Source organism: Aedes albopictus, chromosome 3 (genome assembly GCF_035046485.1).
Source record: "Aedes albopictus strain Foshan chromosome 3, AalbF5, whole genome shotgun sequence".
Lineage (NCBI taxonomy): Eukaryota > Metazoa > Arthropoda > Insecta > Diptera > Culicidae > Aedes > Aedes albopictus.
Genome location: NC_085138.1, coordinates 134704572 through 134724343, shown reverse-complemented (window position 1 = coordinate 134724343; position 19772 = coordinate 134704572). Strand labels below are relative to the sequence as shown.

The window sequence follows — 19772 nt, the reverse complement described above, 5'->3', positions numbered from 1 at the left end:
CAGCCGGATTAGTCGACGCACCAAAATTCGAATTTTCAATTCAAGCGTGGAAACTATTCTCCTGTACGCGCCGGTGGAACTTCGTGCGTTTATATGCTCAATTTAGAGTCCTTAACAGATTTTGGGGTCTCCAGTTAACATAGTGGTTAAGGCTATGGATCGCCAATGCAGAGAGGTGTCCGGCTATTTGGCCGAATGCCATCTGGTCGAAAGGGTCATTTGGCCGAATGCCGTTTGGCCGAATCGGGATCAAAACAATTCAGAAGAAGTTTTTGACATTCCAACTGCCAATATGTTTATCAGAAATATTTCCTTCTTTTAATCATACAGTGTATCAAACAATTGTCCGTACAGCAAAGGAGACTGGGCGAATCTGGGCCCGGAATGTACACCAATGACCCATAGCTCTTTCGAAAGGTCTAGTTGAGACAAGAAAAAGTTGCTATGGGGCGAAAAATATTCATCATGGGAGAAAAAAGTTATTTGACATTGTATGGGACGGATTTTAGTTGTTTTTGTTGTAATTATTTGCATTATTTTTTATAAGCAACCAATCTCAAATAAACCAAATGTCTCATCTGTCAGTGTTATACTCAATAATAAGTCATTCTATTACAAAAACCAGATAATAATGATTTCAGGAACAGGCCAGTGCACAGAAAAAGTATGGGCTTCTGCAAGTTTTTTGGGAAAAAGTGGAGGGGCACGTAGTGTATTGATCTATGTATTAATATTATTATAGTGGAATGGGTATAACCAAAGATATACCTAAAAACCCTTCCCTTGAGCAAGTGATTGTGAAATGTACAGATTCTAATGTTGAAACACAGTGAAACATGTCAAAATATAAGGGGAGTATGAAAAATAAACATTTTGAGTCAAGCGAAACTTGGCATTTAATTAAGGTGTTTTAATTATGTATGTGATGCACTAGGTTCTATGGATAATATTCATTGCTGTACCGTGAGGATACCAGAAATATAGTGACTTTAGGTAGACGACAATGCTTTGAATAAGAAGCTCGATTACTTGGGATCTCATTCCCGTAACGTGGGTAGATCACCTTAGAACGGTGCGTTACGGTGTAAGATCTACCACATTGCATCAAATTTTAATCTTGCTATTTTACTACCTAAAGTGGTAGCATACCAGATTAAAATTTGATGTATTTTTGTAATGGTTATGTTTTAATTTATTTTTTGTTTTTAACTTCTAATAAACCTTTTGTTTCAGGAGGTGCGCACGCCGTGGTTCGAGTCGGTTCCGAATTTTTCGCTTCCCTTCGGCGCTAGTTCCCAAGACACTTTTAGTTGATAATAAATATTTTCTTTCATTTTTTGCATTTTCACAAAAGAGTGAAAAATGTTACTTCGGGTTCGCCGGTCGAGAAAAAATCCGGGCGCCGACAAGTGAGTCGCGTTCAGTGTATTTCTGTGTGGAATAGACTAAAGGTTTCTGCTCCCTAGTGGAGTGGAGACGCGCGATAGAATTTTCTTTTTGGCTAGTTTTTGCGTCGAAAAGTGATCGGTTGTTAACGGCGGTTTGTGTATATTGATCCATTGTCAAATCATATCACCAACCATAGGTGACTCCCGGACTGACAATGTACCTTACCCTACTAACAAAAAATTCCTTCCTGAGACAAACGTGGAGATGCAGCGATTCGCGGTCTTTTTAACAACGTTTGGCTTACTAACATTCCCTTCCATCCTCGATGACCGTAAGGACGTGGCCGGCGCCGTTATTGACCTTATTAAAGTTGAGAGCTCTCGAACTGTGTACATTGAGAATAGTAAGCTAGTCCCAAGCCCTATTCATTGGTTCCTTGTGCAATTTCGATTGCTCTGGTCAATCACGGAGTAGCAACTACGAATTGTGCGGTCATCTATGCTCATGCTCATGCTCATGCTCATGCTCTAATAAACCTTTTGTTTCAGGAGGATTCAGGTAATTTTATTGTATAATAATACCATTTTTTTTTAAATAGTAACTGTAACGAGTGTATCACTTATGCCTTATTCTGTATATATTACTTAATCCTTTATTCTCTTTTCAGTGAAGAATCTTACCACCATTCCTGGCGCACTAATCAATATTTTTTAGCAAATCACCGTATACATCACCATAATAATACATGCGAACATGTTTAAATATCTATATCGTTATCTGGAAGCGTTTGGTACGGGAGGTCCACGCTTCCATCTTTCCCCTCGATTTCAAGGTGTAGAATGTTTTCAAATATTTACTATGTTGAAATCTTTCTATCCCTTGAAATCTTCTCTGCGGTACATGCTGCGCAGTTGGCCTGGCCGTTAGACAAGAAAAATGATAGACTTGAAAAGTCTTCATTTTCCAGGATGCATTCAAGTAATGGCTGCGTTAGTGTGAGATTAGATTAGATTAGATTAGATTAGAAGCTCGATTACTTGGGATCTCAGGAAAAACATTGTAACCTTGGGAATAGTAAGTGAATTCAATATACATATAATGGATCTAAAAAGATTCGGATACCGAGAGAAATACCTAGGGCTATTCCAAAAATAAAACGGGATTAAAAAAAAGCTGGCGATTTATGGAGCAAGATGTTAGTAAAAAGCAAAGAGTTAGTGGAAAAAGCTGACGATTTGAGCAAAAAGCTCATATTAGAGCAGGAAGTTGAAGATTCTGGGAAGAAGCAGATGCATCCTAGAGAAGTCGAGAAAAACCTCCAGAAACTTAAAAAAATCTGGGTATTCTGGAAAGCAACCGAGGGCTCTAGAAACATGCTGGTGGTTCTGAGGAGGAAGTGGTGATTTCAAGGGAACTAGAAAAAAAATAATGGAATTCAAAGATACAAGCTTTTGATTTTAGCTAGGATTGGATAAAACTGAAGGGAACAAGGGTTTCTTAGGGACAGCTGTTTCTGTTTGAATAAACTGGCGATTAATTGTGATATGATATCACTGATATCGAGAGACACAATAGCAAGCTTTGTAGGCGATGTGGGGACGAATGTCATAAGGCGCAAGGCAGGTCAAACCATCCCAAGTGCTTGATTTGTTGCGGGAAATACGCGAACAACATGTACAGCGGTCCTTGTCTTCAAAAGAACTTTGTTGATAAGTCACAGTACAAACCTGAACTGCCGTGATGCAAACCTGCAACTGTTGATTCAGACAGTCGCTGAGTGGGAGATGGATATCGCCGTCATAACGGACCACCCATACCGAATACCCACCGATAACGGCAACTGGATCGGCGTTATGAACAACGGGTGAATACCCCGTCCAGGAGTAGGTGTTGGAACAGTTCACTCAGATACTGGACTGTATGACCGCTGAGCTGATAGGGCAAAGACCGGGTGACAGGTGATTCCAATGCCTGGATCGTGTAAAAGGGATGCCGTTTCACGAACCAGCTTGGTCAGACTCTGCTAAAGGCTCTGATCATGCTAGGTTTCGCACTGGCTAATGTCGGTACTGAAATGCCTTTAGCCGGAAAGGAGATGATTATTGACTGTAAAGATTTATCCATGTTAATGAGTACTTGTAGGCCGCGCCTTTGCAGATTTTGTCGTGCTTTAGCACGAGGATATTTTTTTTCGAGTGCGGCGGCTTCAGAGTCCGTGAATTCGGCATTGCTCATCATCGCCTTCAAAATCTCTTAGTGCTTAGACTCGTTTGTCTGGATGACGAGGGTGTCTTCCTTCTTGCCCTTATACTTCTTCTTGCCTTAGCGTCCCTAAGCTCATGTTCCTCATTCTTTTTTTCTTTTCTTCTTCTGCGTGTCCACAAGGTCCACAAAGTCCACAAGGTCTCCTTACCCGCCCTAATCTGTGGTCGCTGAGGACCTACACATAGTCGCAAGCCCCTGCTCCCTTCGATCTGGGACGAGCCGGCCGATCAAGGCCCACTGTTCCAAGCTTGCAAGTATTACTGCTCTTCACTCTCCGGGTTAAAAACCAACCTTACGAACGCCGCCTGGTAGCACCTCTCCTGTCGGCTGCGCAGCCACCTCCATTTTTCTGCACTCTACTCATCCCTATTTTTTATGGCCTTCATCAACCATGATTCATTCATGACCTCTTCCGCCATGCTAGTTAGTAAGGAAATGGGGTTCCTTTTACTGGCACTTCGCACACAGCTACCTCATACTGTCCCTACACTGCTTAAAGAATTACCTAGCTTATCCGCCAGTACGCCGTAAAAAGTACTATTTTAAGCACCTATCGCATATATGTATGGCGGAGGAATAATTTTCACCGCATATGATGTTATTTTTGTACTTATTGCGATGTATCTGGAAAAGTCGCATAAGAATACAAATCAACTTTTATATTTTTTTATATTTCTCAAAAGTGTGCGAACGAACTCGCAACGTATCAAATAAATTCGCTTAATAGCATACTGCGATGATTACATTGGTGTACGAATGAAATCGCATGAATGAAAAAATAAACTCGTTAAAGGGTGCATAACAACTCACATAAGCTAGAAACGTTTACGTTGACATAATGCGATTTGATATGTGAAAACATTGAAATATTGAAAGAGGTGCTATTGGACTGTCCATTCCATGCAGTGCCAAATAACTACAAAACAGCGAATAGTCATTAGTTTTGCTTTGTGGCTCTGATAATCAACAATAGATGATGCTAGCCAGAAAGGGGAAGTGAACACAGTGCGGAGAATCACGCTTAGTCAGTTTTATCTCCAGATAGTCTGGCGAACACGCACGTAAAGTGGCGCTCGATAATTCAAAGGTCATTAGTTTGACACTAAAATGACAATAATTGTTTTTTTTTTCGAATATTATAAGGTCGCATAAGGTGTTATGTTACGTCGCAATAAGGCACACCGTACTTCACACAAGATGTAGGTTCAAGTCTTATGGCGTTATTGTTGCCCCGCCAATGCACGTATATTGGCTCCACTTTTGCACGCATAAGGCACTTTTGCTGCATCGTATGCGATGTAACTTAACTGAATAAAAGTACGTATAACACGGTCATAAACTTCATTATACGTGCCAACTGGTTGTCTGGAGCTCGTCACAACCGCTACTAACTGATTTTTGATTATTGTTGTTCTCAGTTTGCAATCCCACGAGTGGCAGTGGAAAAACGTCCACCACGCCATGCATTGACGCGTGAGGGACAAGCTACTGTGACGGGTGCATTGCATAGGTACAGCACAGGCTTCGTTAACGATGGAGCACCTTCTTCACCACTTTGATCATTTATTCCTTAATTCCAAGATATCCAAGATATTAAAAGTTTTTGACCTTCTCTTCTACTCTTACAGCTACTGTTAAGTTGAAGAGGTAGTCCGTGTTGACATCTAATGATTTGGTCTTGCTGACATTGATAGTTAGACCTGCCGTAAAGAAACGTTCGGCTAGGTCATTGAGCTTACTCTGTTTGACAATGCACCATTGGTCTAGTAGGGCTACATCATTATACAAATGGAAGTAGTTAAGATGCTCCATAGTGATGGGCTGCTAATGTAGCCTACAATTCGATGCACGATCAAATGCTCCCACAAATATCTCGTTGATTACGATAAGGAACAGTTGCGGTGATAGACCATCCTTGCCTCACAACCCTTGCGACAACCCAGTTGGTCGAATAAAGCTTGACTCTAATCAAAGCGATTTTTTTCTTACTTCCCTTATATTTTGACATGTTTCACTGTGTTTCAACATTAGAATCGGTACATTTAACAATCTCTTGCCCAAGGTAAGGGTTTTTAGGTATAATACCTTTGGTTGTACTGTACCCATTCCACTATAATAATATTAATACATAGATTAATACACTACGTGCCCCTCCACTTTTTCCCAAAAAACTTGCAGAAATCCCAACTTTTTATGTGCACTGGCCTGTTCCTGAAATCATTATTATCTGGTTTTTGTAATAGAATGACTTATTATTGAGTATAACACTGACAGATGATACATTTGGTTTATTTGAGATTGGTTGCTTATAAAAATAATGCAAATAATTACAACAAAAAAAAACTAAAATCCGTCCCATACAATGTCAAATAACTTTTTTCTCCCATGATGAATATTTTTGGCCCCATAGCAACTTTTTCTTGTCTCAATTAGACCTTTCAAAAGAGCTATGGGTCATTGGTGTACATTCCGGGCCCAGACTCCATACATTTTTGCCCAGTCTCCTTTTTCGTAAAAATAATTTTTCATTCAAATGTTAATAACTTTTTTATGCGTCAATCAGAGACACTGAAATTTTGACCAATCATGAATCATATATTAAAGCTCCATTAGTAAAATTTTTAGCAAGATCGAATAAGTTTTCTGAAAGTTATAGAACTTTTAGTAAAACTTATAAGATTTTTGAACACATTTTTAAAACATTATATCTCAATATGTACTCGATGAAATTTTTTCAATTTTTTTTGTGTTACATCTTAAACCTAAGGCTTTCATAGGCAGCCATGTTTGGAGTTTTATATTTACTACAAAAAATATGAAAAATGTGCGTATGTAGTTGACGATGTTTCAAAATTTACCATATTTTGCACATACAGGGGATAGACAAAATGATCGGGACAGGCAAAATTTTCACTTTTCAAAAAATGTTCAATTAGCTGTAACTTTTTGGAAAGTGCATCAAATATTCTCAAATTTTCACTGTAAGTTCTTCAACTAGTTGTGTATCAGTGGACAAAATTTGGAATAGATCGGACAATTCTTCACGAAGTTATAAAGATTTTTGAAAAAGGTAAAATTATCCGATAGCCAACTTTGAGCTGTTATATCTCCGGATTCAATGAACCGAATGTAATGAAATTTTGACCATTAATGAATTATATAATGAGCTATGAAAAACTTTTGACTTAACTTAATATTCTTAACACGGAAGAAAATAATAACGATTAGATTATTTTTCTAATAAAACACCAAATTATCCAAAGCATCAACATCGTTTCAAAATACAAGATGAAAATTATAGTTCATTTAGTTTCCCTCTAATTGACTTATATATAAATGCGTTTTGAAGGAAAGTTACAACATAGCCGCCAATAAATTGAAAAAGTTATGGGATGCATATTAAAAATAGACCAATTTACTAAAAAATCGTGAAAAAAATAAAATCGCTATAACTTGTTCGTTTGTTAAAAATGTCAAGTTAAGTTAAATGTTTTCTAGAGTTCATTATATAAGTCATGAATGGTCAAAATTTCATTGCAATTGGTTCATTGAATCCGGAGATATAACAGCTCAAAGTTGGCTATCGGATAATTTTATCTTTTTCAAAAATCTTTATAACTTTGTGAAGAATTGTCCGATCTTTTCCAAATTTTGTCCACTGATACATAACTAGCTGAAGAACTTACAGTAAAAATTTGAGAATATTTGAAGCACTTTTCGAAAAGTTACAGCTAGTTGAACATTTTTTGGAAAGTGAAAATTTTGCCTGTCCCGATCATTTTGTCTATCCCCTGTATAATCTGCCAAACGTTTTCCACCAATAAAAGTGCATTAACTGAACGAAAAATCCATAGGACCTACTCTTCATATGTAGTTTAGTAGGTCCTGTATAAAAATATACCATTAAGAGAGTTTAAAATAGTTGAAAACACTTGGCACTTTTATTGATCAAAATTTGACAAATTTCCAAATGATACTCTGAACATATACAGATTTTTCATATTTTTTGTAGTGAATATAAAACCTTGAACGAAGCTGCATATGAAAGCCTTAAGTTGTAACATGAAAAATATTGAGAAAGTTTCATCGAGTACATATTGAGATATAATGTATTAAAAATGTATTCAAAAATCTAATAAGTTTTACTAAAAGTTCTATTATTTTCAGAAAACTTATTCGATCCCGCTCAAAATTGTATCAATGGAGCTTTAATATATGGGTTATGATTGGTCAAAATTTCAGCGTCTTTGATTGACGTATCAAAAAGTTATAATCATTCAAATGAAAAATTATTTAGACTAAAAAATTGCTGTACGGACAATTGTTTGATACACTGTAGGCTATTCTTTCTAGTTTTGACATTCAGAGATTAGTTGTCATTGAAACTGCCTATATTTTATCAAAGATTTTTCCTTCTTTGACTCATAGGCTGTTCTTTCAAGTTATACTGAGGCTGAGAACAGTGGTATGGTCACTTAAGTACATCATTCATTTTTCGGCTAAACGGCATTCGGCCAAATGGCTTTCAACCAAATGACCCTTTCGGCCAAATGACCCTTTCGGACAAATGGCGTTCGGCCAAACGGCATTCGGCCAATCGGCGTTTGGCCAAATGACCCGGAACCAAGTTGAAGAGAGGCAGGCCAAGTTCCAATGCGAACATCGAGCCATAAAGAAGAACAGATTTTCAGGATCTTGTTCAGTGTGAAATGAACTAGTGTAAACGACTAACTCTTAAACTTGAAAGCTTTGAAGTATTGTTTTTTTAATTCAAAATAGGATAAATCGCCAATTGTTGTACAATCCATTTTTTTGGTGTGTGCAACAATTGACGATTTACCCTACCCACTGAAATTTACACTATTTTTATTTTATGTAACTCTTGAATATATGAAGGGTACAAAATCCTTACGATATCAAATCACCGTTTGTGACGCTTTTCTTTAATGTAATATAGAGCACTGAATGAAGTTCACCCCACAAAACCTCCATCTACCAATCAATAACGAAAATCTTCTCCCCATCTTATTTCGTTCCATGTCTACCCCCAACACCCATCTTGGACTTCACCTGTCGCCACTCGGAAAATGCTCGTTCTTCATCTCGTCCTGTGTAACGGAACCGCAAATCACGTTCTCGGCCCGGCAAAACTGCACCGTCACAAAATTAAAAATCCATGCCAAACCCACATCATTCAACTCGATTGGACGACGTGTGCGGAAACCGCATTGGGGATCCCCTTTTGTGGATTTGCCGCAGAAACGGAACCGTACCGTTTACACGGGCGTCCGGTACAACAAACTATCCAGCGGCGGCGGAAGCGGTGCCGGAGGTACACGAACCACAAGGATATCAATACCAGCCGATGGTGATGATTTATTAGAACCAATTGTAAATAATTCCGAAGACGACGAGGACGACGACGATGATGAGGATGAGGAAGATGAGAATAACACGGGCGGTAGGGGCGACCACGTGTACCACGACGATGACCACGAACTGCACGATGGCGCAGCAGCGGTTGTTGCGACGAACAAAAGCAGCAGCGGTCACAGCAGCAGGCAGAGCCGATTTGTGGCCACCGGTCATCACGGTGCATCGCGGCGAGGGACAAGGCCACAGCCGGACTCGATACGATTCGCAAGGACTTGAAAACGCGGAATGGGCACCGTGTGCGCGGAATTTCCCCCGCCCCTTCGCCCACCCACCCCCTCACTTGATGCGCGGTGGTGGGACAAACGGTAAACTGTGTGCTATAATAGGCGATAACAAATTATTATAAATATTTACTTAAGTGAGGTCGGAAGTCGGGGACAAGGGCGGAAGCGTTTCAATAGCTACAGCATTCGCTGGGGGAAAATGGACGGGAAATATGGGCTTCGATTCAAGCAATGTAGAGAAGTTATGTTCACAGTAAATTTGAAATGGTGAAAAAATTCACATCTGTTTTCTTTCTGACACGATTTTTTCATAAAAAAATACAATGATTTCTAATTAAAAAGTCTGGCAACATTGCATTTCTTTGGGTAGCCTTCAATGTACGTCAACTACGACAGTTTTGGAAAATCTAACAGATGTGCACGACACCTTTTGTAAAACATATTAAAACAACCATTGAATATAGTAATCTGAACGTGCAAAAATTAAAAAAAATGTTGGAAACGGCAACAATACATTGTTGCCAGTTAACCAGTTCTTAGTGTTCCAGGTGAATATGTACATTCAAGATCAACATTGAAATCAGGGTGGAATAGTACTAATATCGCTTAGACTAGTTTTTATCAGTAACTTGACATTTTATAAAAATGATCCATGTGTATTTCAAAGGTTTATTATTGCATTTTTTCAGTTAAAGTAGTACAGTGTTTTTTGTATGCAAATAATTTTCGCTTGAATCATGCCCAATTTTTCGCCAATTTCCACCCACCGTGTGTTCAGGATTGATTATCAAAACAACGTCCTTCGTGCTTCGCCTCAGGTTTGTTATAAATGGAACGCCTTGGTTTGGGGGAAAAGCAAAAGCAGAGGAAAATTGTGCGAAACCGAGAGAAAGTGGGAATGCGAGAATGGGAAGGCAGCATGTGATTGAAAATAAAATTTGGAGTAAAAAAACACACACACGAAATGCGATGTTCATAACGATGTTGATGACGAAGGATGTTACGATATGATATGGTATGATGACGATGACGACGGCGGGGCGCAATGGATCCACTGACTGCTGTTCTGGGGATGATAGGAATTTAAGTGTGCTTGTGAATGTGTGCGGGTGGTTTGGGGTAAACAGTTCTTTTACGTTTGGAAAATAAAAAAAAAGAATGAAACTTTTTTGTTACTTTTTATACACTATTATTGCCGTAGAAAGTAGAGTTCCGGTAAAAAAAACAGGCGATGACACGCCTTGAAGGAGAAATGACGATTTAGGTATTATACACTGTTAAGGCACTTTTCAAATTCCGATGACATGGGATGAGGGAAGCAAACAAAGTGATGACAGTTCAAAGAAGAAAGCCAATTCTCTAATTTGAATGTATTGGTTGATGTGAATCAGAGGATCAAACAGTGCGATGTGCGATTTTCTCATTATTATTTGTTTGTTCCAAGGTAAGTTTGATGAAAAAATGGTACTGTTATCAAGTTAGTAACATTTCAGAAATGAAGACAGTCGTCGAAACAAGTATTGCTTTTCACAAGGACAAATTCTAGCTTTTTTTATTTTACTATTAAGCATTCATTCTTGTTGATGATGTTTCCTTCCAACGGCGTAGCCAGCTTTTTCTTTGTTCTTGCTCACTCTTCTAGAAAGAAGAGCGGGTTGAAACCAGAGGCGAATGGCCCCTCTCTCCACCCCTCTCTTTATCGTATTTGTATAGGAGAGTGAGCAAGAAAAAAGAAAAACGTTGTTTCCTTCTGAATTGAATGACTACATGCCAAAACAAAAATCGTAATTAAAGCTACAAGAAAAATCACAATAGATCTATTTCTTCTTCCAGGATTCCTTAGGTACATAACTCCAAAAACTTGTCGTGGGTTTTTCCCAAACTACTTCCGGGATTATTTCAAGAACTGTTCTCGAGATTGCTCCAAGAACCTCTTCTAGCATACCATCAGGAACTTCCTTCAAAAATCTTTCGGGAACTTCTTTCTGGAATTCTCCTAGAATTTCTTCGGAAAATCGGGAAATTCTTTCGGGAGCTTCTTCTGGGATTCCTCCGGTATCTCTTTCCAGGAATTCCTGCGGAAGCTCCTTCTGGGATTCCTCCAAGATTTTTTTTTCCAGAAATCGTCCAAGAACTTCTTCTAGGATTTTGTTGGGAACTCCTTCTAGGATTTCCTTCAGGGATCCTCCGGCGGGAGCTCCTTTCTGTGATCCACTTACAACTGCTTCGTAAAATCATCCAGGAACTTCTTACACGATTCTTTCCGAAGCCTTTTCTGGGATTCCTCCTGGAACTCCTCCCGGTATTCTTTCATGAGCTGCTTCAGGATTTTTTTTCCAGAACCTCCATCCAGGATTCCTCTACGAACTCTTTTCTGGAATCCTTCAGAATTCTTGCAGAATCTACCTGAAATTTCTCCGGAAGTCCTTTCTGGAATGTTTCCACATGTTCCTGGGATGGAACTGGCAAACCTAGAAAACCGGAAATCATTCCTCATACATGTGAATATTGCGTAACTCACTGAATCAATCCGTTCCCCGCCATCTTAGCAAACTACTGTAGAATCACTTGGCATAATACGGAACCATACTTGCTCCACCAAAGCTCATCTCCTCAATGAGGCAGCTTCACACTGACGACCTCGTCATAGTGCTGGCTATCACTGATGCTTGTTAGGGGAAGGACACGCAAGGGGATTACACTAAACTATATTCACACCCCACAGTACGGTACAGCCGACAAGGACTTTTCCCCGCACACATAGTGACCTCATTCAAATGCATGCACGAGCTTCTAACAGACAAAGGGCCGTGCATCTACAAGATCGAAAGTCCTTCCGGAGTTTATTACGGCATTCATCCAAGAGAGTTTTGTGGTATTCTTTGTGGAAATACTCAAGCAGTTCTCTTTGATGTTTCTACAGAAGTTCCTTTAGAAATCCGTCCAACGATTACTTGAGGAATCCCTCTATAGGTTTCGTAGTGAACTCTCTCTGGAGTTTCTTCTGGGATTCCATTTTACAGGAGCCGCTTCTAGAAATCCCAGAAAAGCTTCAGAAGACAGTCCAAAAGAAATTATTAGGGAAAACTCGGCTCGAATTCCTGGAGGGATTTTGGAAGGAGCATTGCCGAATCGTATGTTCTAGCGTGACTCAGCTTATATATTTTTTTTTCTTACGCACTTTCCTAAAACCCACAAAAAGTGAACGCTTCTTCTTGAGTTAATCAAGGAGAATGAGAGAGGAAAAATAAAATGTTACGTACACTAGTGCTTGGAGTCCCATAGAATAATTCAGATAGAACTCCGGAAGAACTTCAGTGGGAACTTCCGAAGGAACCTCAAGAAGGTTGTTAGATGGAACTGCTACAGGAACTTAGAGGCATTTTGGAAGGATCTTCTGGAGGAATCCAGAAACTTTTGTAGAAATCTCACAACTGCTGAAGTAATTGCTGAGGAAATACCGGAATGAATACCTGTGAAATCTCAGAAAGAGCTCCTAAAGGGATGAGTTCGGCAAGTAATAAATTAGCACACTTTTCGACTCATGCGAACCCCACATTCTGAACTCAATCGACCACCCATGGAAAGCTGACAAAGTTGTACTAAGTCAAAGTTGTAAACAACAAGGCCACGAAATGTCCAAGAGGTTTTTGTGCAGCAACCACGGCGTGCAGTGCCCTATTCTTCATTACTTGGTTTGACAATTCTCATCTCTCTCTTGTCTCTCCAGAAGAGATAGCAATATTTTGTTTAATGTTTTCATAGGAGAACGTTTCCCTATGAAAAAAAAAACCTTGTCGAAAAGAAGGTGATCAAATGTCAGTTAGCCTTATGAAGAATAAATGTCGGTAATATGCAAACGTATAACGGAAGCAAAACCGATGTGAACGATTTACGAACTACTTGCTGCTTAACCAAACCTTTGAAAGGAGTAACGATTGGGGGTGAGTAGTATGAGACGTTTGTTCGTATACGGGTTTTCGGTACTACTTTTGTGGATAAGGCTCTGGATGTAATCGTTAACTAATCGCGTAAAATTCCAGTAGAAGAAAAATTACGAGGTGAAGCATAGAAAAACCCTGTGTTTGTGCAAAGAAGTATATGTGTGAGTGAGACAAATAAATCAGTTGACTTTCCATTGCAATGGAAAGACGATACCGTGTTCCGCCTGATTAATATCCTATCACGATGGGTCATTTATCCGCTCTTGCGCGAACACCCTTGTAAAAAGTTATCAGGATCTCTTTTGTTCGAACGGTCCCAAATATTTTTTGAATCTTTGTTCAATAAGATTTGTAACCCATGGGTTTCTGCAGAGCTAGTTCTTCTCATGACCCTCACCTTACTTCTATTCCGCGATTCGATTCCAGGTCCTCGGCATGAAAGTCATATGCTTTAACCTTCACACCAGGTCCGTTCCACAGGCCCAAATGTGGTTGTCGAGCAGTGTTGGTAAAATCACACTCAAAGCACACTCATGAACCGCTCCTGCGTGAGCAAACTCGCGTGCGATTCTGAATCATTTTCTCACGCGCAAGATTTTCATGCAAAATCTCGCTCTCACGAGTCAAGCGCCGAAATCTCGTTCGCTTGTTAAACGAATACAAATCAATTTGAACAACATCCAATGTTGTTGTACGATAGGTTTGCTTTTGTTCTATTATATAATCCTATAAACATCGATGTACGTAATAAGAATACCAAGAAATAAAACAATGAGTGAAATCGCGAGTCAACTCATGCATGATTTTTTCGGCGGTGAGTTTGGCGAGTCAAGAATCGCGCGTGAAACAACTCAAGCATGAGATTTGAGAATTTGAGTTTTTACCAACACTGTTGTCGAGCGGCGACCCCAAAGTATCCCGTCTACTGCCAATCATTGAGGTCCATTGTGGTTTGACCGCGTCTATACTGATCACTTTTTATCTGACCATCATTACTTTTTGTGTAAATCGAGTGTTCAAATGTTTGAGCGAAGGCTTTCAGATGCCAGGCACTGTAGTATATCTTCATAACTGAATTCCCTTCAAAATATCAAGGAAGTTATTCGAAATGCAACCATACATGTGATGATAACAATGTGCATTTGAGAATCATGAAAAATTACATGTTATTTATACTACTTAGCCGTGCCATATAATTTCGATTCCTTTAAATAACAGTTGATAAGAAAAATAATTACAAAAAAAGTTGAGACGGATTTCATCGACGCATTTTCGCGCTGCGCTGGTTTAGCGTGTCTTAACTTAGCGTTCAAATGATACACGCTAACTTAAATTCAGCCAAAAAGGATATTTTTGCGCTTCTCACTCAACAGATGGCGGTAGTGTAGCATGCACAGTGTCTCCTAATGGAATGTATGGGAAAATTTAGAGTCAGGCATCTTTTGCCTTCTCACAATCTTTGCATTCATGATATGTTATGGGTGCTAAGAGTAGTCTTAAATAAAATGCAGAACCTTATATAAAAATCTCTATTTTGTTTACATTTGTTTATATACGGAACTCGTTGTTCCGGATTGTTGCCACCTATCCTCAAACAACTTTTTAGGAATGTTTCATATAAGAGTTATGTTTTCACTGAGTGAGGCATCTTGAGCGCTGGAAATACCGTCGGACCGTGTTCCTCTACTGGATCACGTCTAGCGTGAATGTTCTTCCGGCCGCCGACTAAAACGTCGGGTCTTCAGGTAAATGGACATTACTGGATCCCCAAGGAATAAATGTTCATAAATTTTGGTCATCTCAGTGGTCGGAATTCGTGAATATCATTCGTCGGTTGTTGGCAGTAGGCAGAAAAGCCCATCACCTTATCGTAGTCCCAGTTGAGATTCGAATGAACTGGATTGACCACCCAGGACGCGTTGGGTCCTAGTATTCATGGCATTTCTGAAGGGTGTGCCATACAGTGAAGATCTGGACCGTTGTCGACCGGGCGTTGATGAAACCGGCTGAAAGCCCACGAACTCGTTTGCTTTAGGTGATAGACGACGGAAAATAATCTGAGAATCTGGGATAGCTCTTTATAGGCGGCATTCTAAATTGTGATCGCTGGAATGTACTCACACATTAACTTGTCGCCTTTCTTCTGGATGGGATAGATTATTCCTTACTTCCACTTCTTCGGTAGCTGTTCTGTTTCCTAGATCTTGACTGCTAACCGGTGCAGATATGTGGACTTTTCCGGGTCGATCTTGATGAGTTCTGTTGCTACACCGTTCTTACCAAATTGGACCAAATCACGCTCTTGACCAAATGGTGTTCGGCCAAATGACCCGGAATCGGTCACCGGTACTGTACATTATTAAGGTGATACGGGACGCCGTGTTACTCCTGCTTTCGTCCCTCTCTGTCTAATGACTTGCTTCGCAGTTATGTAGATGTTAATTTCGATTTCTATCGCACAAAAGAGGCTGACAAACAATCAGCATCTGCACAGAAAGTGGGCACACACAATAATTAGTTTTTGTTTCATAATATGAAGAAGAATCTGAGAAAACCATATAAGTGGCAACCGAGCAATGGCGGATATTTTCTCGGCCGTCCTGTTCGCCTTTAGTAACCAACCGATCACGCACCTCTGAATGTCGCCCGTAAAATGTGTTGCCGCAACTCTGGTAGATGGTATGATTACCTCTAAGCGTTCGCACCATAGATACTGTCCAATACACTTCTTGCAGCGCTACAATTTGGATCCCGCAGTCCTTCAGTATTGCTGTGTGCATTCGAAATGCAAATATCAAATGCGGGAGCACCAAATGCGGTAAGATTTTCTAACAAGTAACGCGATGTCAGTGGGAGCTTTTGAATCCTAGGTTGGCGGTGGTTTGGACTATGGTTGCTAAGTTGCCTTTGGTAACACTGTGTTACCGCATTTGGAGCGCATTTGGGCACCGTTTGCATCTTGAACGCACACAGCAATACATTGTTTTTTACGGCTGACTCGTAGGGCCTAACACCAACCGCCTACTTTCCGGAGGAACATAGTTCACAATTGAACTGAGAGTCCTTCTTTGGCACTCAGGTTTGCAGCAGCAACCCCCTCCCCCTTCCCTGTCAGTGTACGAGCAAAGTTCCCTCCAGGGTTGATTACCCGATCTTCCCTAAGGTTGGTACCACGCAAACGTAGGGATAGGAGTTGCTGGGCAGGGGCCAGTGATCTCAATGGGATCTGTATTGCACGAATAACTCAGCCATTACCGTGCCCCAGGCATCTTGTACACCACAATTGAATTTTATGCACCATTATTATGCTTAAAAATTGCATTCCATGGACCATTTTGAGAATCGCTCAACCATGCTGATATCTAATACAATATACAGGGGGTGGCTAAAATGTTTGGGAAAGGCAAAAAATGCTGTAATATTTCATAGAGTGCGTCAAAATTGCTTAAATTTTGACTGTTTGTCAACCTGGTCAACCTGTATGAGATGAGAGACGAAAACTCCTGGAGGGATCCGTGGAGATATTCCTGTAGGAATTCCAGGAGAAATCTCTGGAGTAATCACAGTAGGAATCCCAGGAGTCCCAGGTAGAATCCGTGGAAAATTTCAGGAGGAAACTCTGAAAGAATTTCTGGAGGAGTCACAGAATGCTTTCCTGAGGGAATCCTTGGGAGAATTCTCGGGGGAATTCTCGGAGGAATCCGTGGAGGAATTCGTGGAGAAATTTCTGGAGGATTCAGTGCAGCCATTCCAGAAGCAATTTCTGGAGGATTTTCAGAAGGAATCTCTGATAGAATCCTTAAAGGAAACTCGGGAAAATTCCTGGTAGAATCCCTGGTGTAATCCCAAGAGGAATTGCTGAAGGAATGTCTGGAAGAATTCCTGGGGGAATTTCTCGAGGAATCCGCAGAAGAATTCCTGGAGAAATCCATGGAGGAATTTATGGAAGAATCCGTGAAGGAATTAAAAAAAAGAAAAAAAAAAGACAATTACACCGTCTTTGACCTTACCGGCCTCTACAGACTGAACATAACTAATATTTGACAACGGACAACACATGTTACACCCAGTGGCCCAGTGGAGAATTTTCTGTTTGACGAAAAGTTTTCCCCGACTGGAGCGGGAATCGAACCCACACTCCGAGGCTTACGAGACACCTAAACGACTGACGCCGCTAACCGCTCGGCCACGAATCCCACAATTATTGTATATGGCCGAGGCGAACCAGCCTAGGGCTGAAAGCCTCGTAAATAAAGCTAATAATAATAATAATAATTATTGTATAATTTACTCCAGGAATTCATGAAGGAACTACTGGAGGAATTGCTGAAGGATTTCCTGGATGATTTCCCGGAGGAATTCCTGGAGGTTGGAGGGATTCTTAGAGGAATTTCTGGAGGAACACGTCTAGGCAAGCACTCCAGAAGGTATTCCGGGAAAACTTTCAGGAGGAGTCTCTGGCGGTATCCCTGTAAGAGTTTCAGAAGGAATTCATAAAGAAATTTCTGGGGGAGTTCCTTGAAAAGTTCGTGGAGGAATCCGTGGAGGCATTCCAGGAGGACTTCAAGGAGAATTTTCAAGAAAAATCCCTGGAGGCATTCTTAAAGGATTCTTTGGAAGAATTCAAGTTTTCAAGAAGAATTCCAGTATTCCAGAAGGAATTTCATTTATCCCATTTTTTAGGAGCAGGGAATAGCCCAGTGGAGGTGAACTCCTTTGGAGCTTCTTCCTCCAACAGGCATAAAACCTACTCATCTTTTCAAATTCATTATAATACACAAACTTACAGATAAATCTATGCACTTTCCAGTGAGCACAGCTGCTCTTTTAAGGAAGTGCCAAAACTTATCTACCTAATTAGTAGTGGCGTTATTCGGTGAATCATAGGACATACAGCTGTGTTCATAAAAATAGCAGTGTAAGCCGTTTTCCATATAAAATGGCCTACTTTGACTTGCTGTAACTTTGTTCTCCTATGAGCGATTCAGCTAAAAATTTGACAGCGATCTACAAATACGGTGAATATTGTAATAGCAAAATCTAAGAATTTTCGGAGCACGTGGAAGAAAGTTAAACACTATGTGAAATTGATCAAAATAATAGCAGTGTTTGTTTTGATTTTTTATATTCAGCAAAAATGTTTAAAACTCTCAACCTTGTGCGTTATTTTGTAACCAAGGCGGAAACTGTTCGAATAGCTTGCGAAAATATTTCTTGCCTCTTCAAGAAAATGTATCATTCAATGCTATTATTTTAATCAATTTCACATAGTGTTCAACTTTTATCCGCTTGCTTCGAAAATTCTCAGATTTTGCTACAACAATATTAAGCATATTTGTAGTTCGCTGTAAAATTTTCAGCTCAATCGCTCATAGGAGAACAAAGTTACAACAGGTCAAAGTTGGCCATTGTGTATGGAAAACGGCTTTCACCGCTATTTTTATGAACAAAGCTGTAAGTAAGATCAAATGCAGCGTTCACTGCTTTGCATACTACATATGTAGCTGTTATCGGTTGATTGGCCTCGAGGAACTGTCTGCAAATTTGAACAAACTTGAGAGGCAAAAAATTGACTGAGACCCCCACCACAACCCAGTCAACAAACGAACGCATATGATGTTGGATAGGATGCAAAAGTATAGGCGATATACGCACACTTTACACGCGGTTAAATGGAATCAGTTACGCATATGGCCTACACTTTTGCATCCTATTCAAAATCATATAAGACTTTGTGTTGGCTGGGAACTCCACCTGGGACGACAGAGATGGCTGGCATCAATTGTATTGTGACTTGGGTGTAGAGAAGCTTGAAATGGGTCAGAGTGAGCAGGGATCCCTTATAGCCTGATGCGTGCGTCCCTGGCGATCAGCGACTATTCTTGTGTGCATTTATAGTTAAGAACAGCGTATGCGAGGAAGTAGGTACACACACGGATGGCTGCAAACCTGAAAAAAATTCACAAGCAGAAAAATCGTATGTTCACGAGTACTTGCCTGTGGTTGCAGGCTGAGAGACCCCCACCGCAACTCCGACCACCAACGAGATGACGGATACGACTGCCATTGATCTTGAAGCGACTTGAGACATAGAATTGACGTGGGTCAGAGCAAGCAGGGGCTCTCGTAGTGCCTGAAGTGTGCGTCCTTGATGATCTAAGTCGCTGCGTACGGTTGACTTGAGCGTTGAGGAAATGGTGTGGGTCAGAGGAATACTTGGTGAGATAACAGGAGTAATCTCTGGAGGAATTCCTGCAGCGATCGGTTAAAGAAATCTTGGATGAATCTTTAAGGAACTCCTGGATATATTGCTGGAGGAATTCCAGGAGAAATCTCTGGAGTAATCCAGCAGGAGTCCCAGGTGAAATCCGTGGAATAATTTCAGGAGGAATACTTGGATGAACTTCTGGAGTAATTCCTGGAGGAATACCTGGAAGGATTTCTGGATGCTGGGTAGGCATTCCAGTAGGAATTCCTGAAGGATTTTCAGGAGGAATCCCTGGAAGTGGAGCGG

General features: G+C 40.3%; 1 protein-coding gene across 2 annotated transcripts in view; it reads left to right on the top strand.

Annotated features, from left to right (window-relative positions):
- LOC109408491 (furin-like protease 2) overlaps positions 1-10270 on the top strand; it is a 1190934-nt gene extending 1180664 nt beyond the window's left edge. For both annotated transcript variants that reach the window (XM_062857325.1, XM_062857326.1), the window contains exon 16: positions 8914-10270. In XM_062857325.1, the coding sequence (XP_062713309.1) occupies positions 8914-9306 (393 nt within the window). In that variant the 3' untranslated portion in view covers positions 9307-10270. The remainder of the gene's footprint in view (positions 1-8913) is intronic.
- Positions 10271-19772: the final 9502 nt, after the last annotated feature.